General features: G+C 32.1%; 1 protein-coding gene across 1 annotated transcript; it reads left to right on the forward strand.

The window, feature by feature from the left end:
* Window positions 1-3,465: 3,465 nt before the first annotated feature.
* On the forward strand, window positions 3,466-5,367 carry LOC147068945 (uncharacterized; the record flags this gene model as incomplete). Its single annotated transcript, XM_085951509.1, is given in 3 exon segments — window positions 3,466-3,909; window positions 4,541-4,637; window positions 5,222-5,367. Coding segments are annotated over 3 exon segments (687 nt in total), but the record flags the coding sequence as incomplete, so codon positions are not given.
* Window positions 5,368-6,623: the final 1,256 nt, after the last annotated feature.

Consider the following 6,623-nt stretch of genomic DNA (forward strand, 5'->3'; position numbering starts at 1 on the left):
GCCAAAAATTATAGTGATTGGCACAGTCAAACTCATAATTGCATCCAACTTGGAGACTTTCAGTATCCATTCCATTCACATTGACAAATACATCTAGTCTCTCCCTTGACGTTAAAGTCCTAGGATCAAAAGGATAACATAATATCGATGTTTATTACTGACCAATAAATCCTTTGTAACGTGCAACAATGACACGAGAAGAAAAATCATTTTAAAAAACAAAAGAAATTATGATTTGAAAGAAGAAGCTATCCTTTTAGCAGTATTGCCAAATTTAAAACTGTTATAAATACAATATCAATGTATTGTCACTAACATAATAATATTATAATCAATTATCGGAAACACAATCGACGGATTTCAGCCATTTTGTTAAAGCGTTCACTGATCTAAATTGGTTGCATTAAAGATACTTACATTGTTTTTTTTTACCATATTTTGAATTTAAGTAAAATTACAATTTTCTAATCGATGCGTGAAGAATTCAATTACTGAAATCTGGCGATATATTACAATTATTATATATATCTTAACAAATTAATCTTATTTAGAAAATTTCAAATGATTTCTATGAAAACCTACTCAAGTACATACATAATTATTAAGCTTGATACAAGACAACCTTCAAGATAAAAATATAACATACCAATAAATTGCTAGGGTGTGTGAAAAAATATTGATACCGCTGGACCGTCTCAAAGTTAGTTGCCAAAATATTACACAATGAGACTTCGAATGCATTTACATGGTCGAGTGGAAAAATGTTCGCTTCTGAAACAGGTTATGGGTTCAAATTCCACTTAGCTTAACGAATAAATGATTTGATAATTTTGCTAGAAGCACATACTCAATATCCACGATTATTTCATAAAAGAAAACGTATTATACGTTACCTTGTATAACAACCATGATTTTGCACCCACCCCGGTGATCCAAGTCCCTCCCTTATTGTGTATACACCATTTTAAATTCGTCCTTACAGTACCTACATCCAAAGTGTACATATTAAATTAATTAATCAATATACCTCCATTTTGTAGCCATTAAACTAATAAAAAGAAAGTACACCAAGCAGTGAATTGGGGAAATTCCTAATTCAAATGAAATGCGAAACAACCAAACGTCAAAAATAAATTGGACGGAAATATTTTCCGGTTGTGTACGTGCTTTTAACCAAATTAATTTCAACATGAATGAATTATTGACTGAATCAGTACGAGGTGGACTGTGTTTATATGATACTGAGCACATATATTATACCATAAAATACAATTAAAGAGTTAATATGGGCGAAAATTGCATATGAATTAAATTACTAGGATGGTGAGTAACTAAAACAAAAACAAACAATGAGCTAAAAACGACCACTTTCTACAGCCTCTGCTTGTCAGGAAAGAGCATTTTGTGCATAAAAATAATTTGTAAATCTGTTTCGTACTGTGAGAGCAAGTGCCGCAACTGTTTGTCGCGTACGAAAGTCTAAAGTCCTGTTCATTCGGAAATGGACGCACTACATTTTCCTTCAATGGAACTGCTTCACTTATTAATATAAATATGTAGATATATGATAAATTTGTCTTTTATCTTATATACAATTATCTAGCTTTTTTCTTGCATAGTATGGCATAGTCTATGTGAATTTGAATATTATCTTTGTATTATGTTTTGGACTTCCCAGCAGTAATAATTTGATCATCAAAGACAATTTCTGGTTTAACGCTACAACATAATATATGGTTGGTAGGTATAGTTTCTTCTTGGCCGTTTAATGGCTTAAGATTAGGTGTGTTATTCCGATTTATTTTCCGAAGGGGTTATTAAGATTAAAATTATTTGCAATAATAAATCCATCACTGAATCTACCCATTGACCTTATCGATTGTTATTAATTTATAGTTCGTATTCACGGTTGCCATAAGCACGATTTAAAAAGTTTTCCCAAGTTGTCCATCAAGAGCACCACAACAATTCGAAAAATGCCATCTTTGCTCAAAGTCAACTGCAATCTGTTTCCATTCCTCTTGATCTGTGGATGGCATATAGAGAGGTTGAATGCATTTCCATACCGCATCTGACACATCTTCAACTATGCCTGACACCGTTCCGTCTTATCTGCAGCTGTAACGGAGAATCTCGTATGATGTACCAGATGCGAAATATCTAGAAAAAAGGTACTTAATCGAAAATCAGAAAGAGGAACCGGTGATACAAAAGTGGTTCTTTGGCCGTTGTGTATAAACTTTGGAATTTCGAGAAACAAATGGAGCTTTTAATACGTATCCGTGTTATAATACGTATTCATTCTCACCGCGCATTTGGTAAGATGCTATGACTCGCAACTGTAAACCAGCACCGTCAAGAATACAAGCGTTAAACAGGCGAAATCTGTTTATGATACAATACATCTGTGAATCAATTAAATTCAAATGAATGTTGCTCCAGCCTTTTCCATACAGTATCGTGAAGTGAATCCCTAGTGTCCAAATATATAATACTACCATTTTTCAGATTTTTCATTTCATCTTCACTACCAATAGAATAGCCATCAAATCGGTATTAATCGTTAATAAATGCACTAGTTAAAATTATTTTTATCCATCAAATTGCATGCATAATATTATTACTTATTAACATTGAAACTGACAGAAACTCTTGTAATAACGGAAGCAGAAACCTATCGCGTGAGTATATAAGCCTACTCCTCAAGGAGTACACGCATCAGTTTTACCAAGTTATTAGTTCAACTGAGTCTTCAGCTTAGTCAAATACAAACGTGACAATGGTGTTCATTAAGGTAAATCGTCAGTGTATATTGTAATACTTATTAGTGAGTGTAGTATATAAAATAAATACGAAATAGGCCCAATTCATAGAAATCTAGGACTTCTTATAAAAATACCAGTACTTTGTTTAATAAGTAGACGCAGATAAATGTGTTAAAAAAACGAATATGTAATAACAGTCATTGACAATTGTAAGTAGACATTCATGTCTCTATAGCAGTTTTATCTATTTTGATAACGTACCTATCTATTTGCAAATAATATCAACATATAAAATTTTAAATTAAATTATTTTATTATTCAATCAATAATACACAATATTTCAGAATACAACATTGTTTAGTATACCTAAATAAACTCAAACATATATTTTTTGATATAATGTACTATTTTTCTGAGGTTTTTTCGAATCATTTATTTTGTATGTTGTCAAAAAATCTATGTTCGTAACGAAAAAAAATATAAATCTAACATTGAGTTAAATATTCTAAATTAAACATAATACATGCACGAATACGGAAAAGGATTATGTGAATAAAATCGATGCTACCGAACTAGTCAATTTTGTATAGAAATAAAAAGATCACATACAAAGTGGTTTATTACTTAATTTTCATCATGCCCTCCAAAAAAAATATTAATTCTTTCTCACACAAAATTAACTCATTGCTTTCACATTTTATGTTGATAATTGTCTTTCTGCATCGTGGCACTAGCTGCGATGTGCAATGGTCACGGAGTCGCAGTCTCGCACAGTAATATTGTACAAGGAGACGTTGGCCACCATTCGCTGGGACTCGCTGGCAATCATTTAGGCTACGGCGGTTCAAGCTACGGCAGCTTAGGCTACGGGAGACTCTCTCACAATAACATCGGATACAGTGCACTGGGCGGCAATAGCTTAGGTTACAATGGACTAGGCTACAATAACTTAGGTTACAATGGGCTTGGCTATAACGGCTTGGGCTACAATGGACTGGGACACAGTAGTTTAGGCTATAGTGGACTTGGGTACAACGGATTAGGCTACAATGGACTCGGTCACAACAGCTTGGCTCTTAATGGATTGGGATATGGAGGCGTTGGGCATGGCTATGGAAACGGAATACATGGAGGAGATCACTATGTGAGTATTCTAGATATAAATGTTTTTGTTAAATTGTTAATCTGTTCTGGTTTTCATAAAATGTCTTCCACTGCTTTGTATCGTGCTATAAATTAACTCATTTTCTACAATAATTAATTATTTTAGATATCCTTTTAATTTTTTTAGATTTGAATCAGATGACAGATGAATAACATAAATTTAAATCGTGTTTCTGTCATTCGAATTACGCTGTGAAAAATAGTTGCCTATTAATCAAAAGAAACGTGCTTAATATTAAAATATAGTGTGATAGTTCAGGCAATAAAATGATTGAATGAGCGTTTTTTGAAGATATTCTGGTAATTGGAATGACTTCATACGTTTTATTATTTAATTGTAAAAATAATACTTTTGCATAATCAAAACATTATTTTAATTACCTTGGCAGTGTAAAAGAGTAATATTGGGATTAGTTACCAATATTATATTGGGACTTCAGGAAATCTTATTCAGTTATTTTACATGAGACACGTTTCTAGATATCCGCTTTATAGATTCCAGCATAAATTTATTTATACTTATCAAGAATTTTGATATTATTTTGTACATCCATGGACAGGTTTTCCACTGAGTTAATACTAACATCAATTCGTTTTTTCTTATACTAAAGGCTCATCCAAAATACTCGTATAATTATGGAGTAAAAGACGGTCACACTGGAGATGTGAAATCTCAACAAGAAGTCAGAGATGGTGGCGTTGTCAAAGGTACAAACAAATATATTACATTAACATGTCGATAACAAACTAGTTGATCTAATTCCCAAATAAAAGAGAGATGGAAGAAAATATTTATCCTACTCCAAGAATGGCCTTTATTTTCTGTCCTGGTAGGAAATCATAGTCAAGATGTAGCAGACTATTTAAGTATTGTTGATTATTAGCCAATAGCTCAAACCATGACCTTCTTACTTTTTGAATACATAATAGTACATGATATATATAATATATATATATATATATATATATATGTAATGTATTTAGGGCAGCTAAATGTTCCGTATATACAAGACAGATTCCATAGATAACGTAATCGATTTATATTATGTATGTCATCAAAATTTATTATGTCCACAATGTTTTGTATTCTTAAATAAATAATAAATAAAATGAATGAATGTGTGCGTCAAATATGCAATGAAATAATGAATGAAAAACACACTTACTTATCAAAAGAGATTATAGTTTTCAATTTTATAACTTCACCAATATTATTTGAATAGTCTCGCATGATCACCGTCCTGTTGTCAAATACCAATACGTTATTATAATATTGATTGTTTTCTTTTCAGGCCAGTACTCCTTGGTGGAGCCGGACGGTTCAGTTCGCGTCGTGGACTATACCGCTGATGATGTCAATGGCTTCAACGCCGTCGTCAAGAAGACCGGACCAACAATCCATGCAGTACCACACACTGGACACTATGCACATTATTAAAATAAATCATTAATATACCTACCCACCGAAAAACGCAAACGTGCTTTGACTATGATTATCCAACATTGAACTCTGTAAATGATTATTGTATATAGCAAGCTATTAATAATAGCTTTTTCTGTAAATTGTGTATGAAAGCATATAAATAAATACGTCGCGATGATATTTTAAAAATGTCTTTTCTTAATAACACATGAAATTGATTAATTCTTTCTGATGGATTATACAATGTGAATATTATTTTCCATTATCATGGGATGGATAACTCGAGATGAGTTTTGGCTTTGACAAAGTAGAGATATGTTTCGGAATTTGAAAATAGTCTTCACTTTCAGCCACATCCGCGAAAATATTGTTACAATTGAATTTGTGATTCAAAATGAGTTAATTTAATAAATTGTTGTGCAAAGTTATCTTGATTATCTTATTGTGGATCTATTGACAAAACTATAATGTAATAAAAATACATTATTTTGAAATACCTCAGAAAACATACCTTTCAGGGAAAACCTTACAATTAAATTAAACCAAATGGGATACAAACCTCACATCTTTTGACGATGCGGTGACTGCTTATATCCTTTGATATCGTCCTTGATTTATTTTGAGTTCATGTTATCTGTTGTCTATTACAATAGCTCATGCCTCAAATGTACATTCTCAGATCAGTCAGTGCTAGTGTTAACTTATAGTTGTGAAACTTGATATCTTGAAAAAAAATGGTTTACCACTATTTCAAAGAAAATGTGGCTTTAGAAAATTGAGCTTACAAAAATGAATTATAAAATCATGCACTGGACATCCTGAAGGAACACAGAACCATTGATAAATTCTGAAAGACTCAAAAACGGCGATGAGTTTAATATTTATAATTCGCTTTGACTCGCTGCCACAAAACAGCATAAACAGAATTTAATCTTTAAACGGTGGGGGGGGGGGGTTTAGTTTTATCCGAAAACAACTTAGACGCCCTGACATTATGAATAGAGTTGAACATTGTTCCGGAAAATATCATTCAGATAGCGAAGTGCGTAGGTATCTCAGTCTTCAGAGTTGCAAACTTGGCATTTTTCTTTACGAATCTAGCATTTTTCACTAATCAAGTCTGGCGTTATAATATCACAGGGAGACTTATAATCAGTGCCACAGGCAATAAAAAATATAAGCCATAATAAAGACGGTATTTTTTTTATATCAATACCATACCGAAAGGTGGGAATTAAATAGAAATTGAAATCGCATAAAAAAATTTTCTT

This window comes from Rhyacophila brunnea, unplaced genomic scaffold, assembly GCF_057557595.1.
Source record: "Rhyacophila brunnea isolate RB1 unplaced genomic scaffold, BYU_Rbru_1.0 scaffold_24, whole genome shotgun sequence".
NCBI classification, from domain to species: domain Eukaryota; kingdom Metazoa; phylum Arthropoda; class Insecta; order Trichoptera; family Rhyacophilidae; genus Rhyacophila; species Rhyacophila brunnea.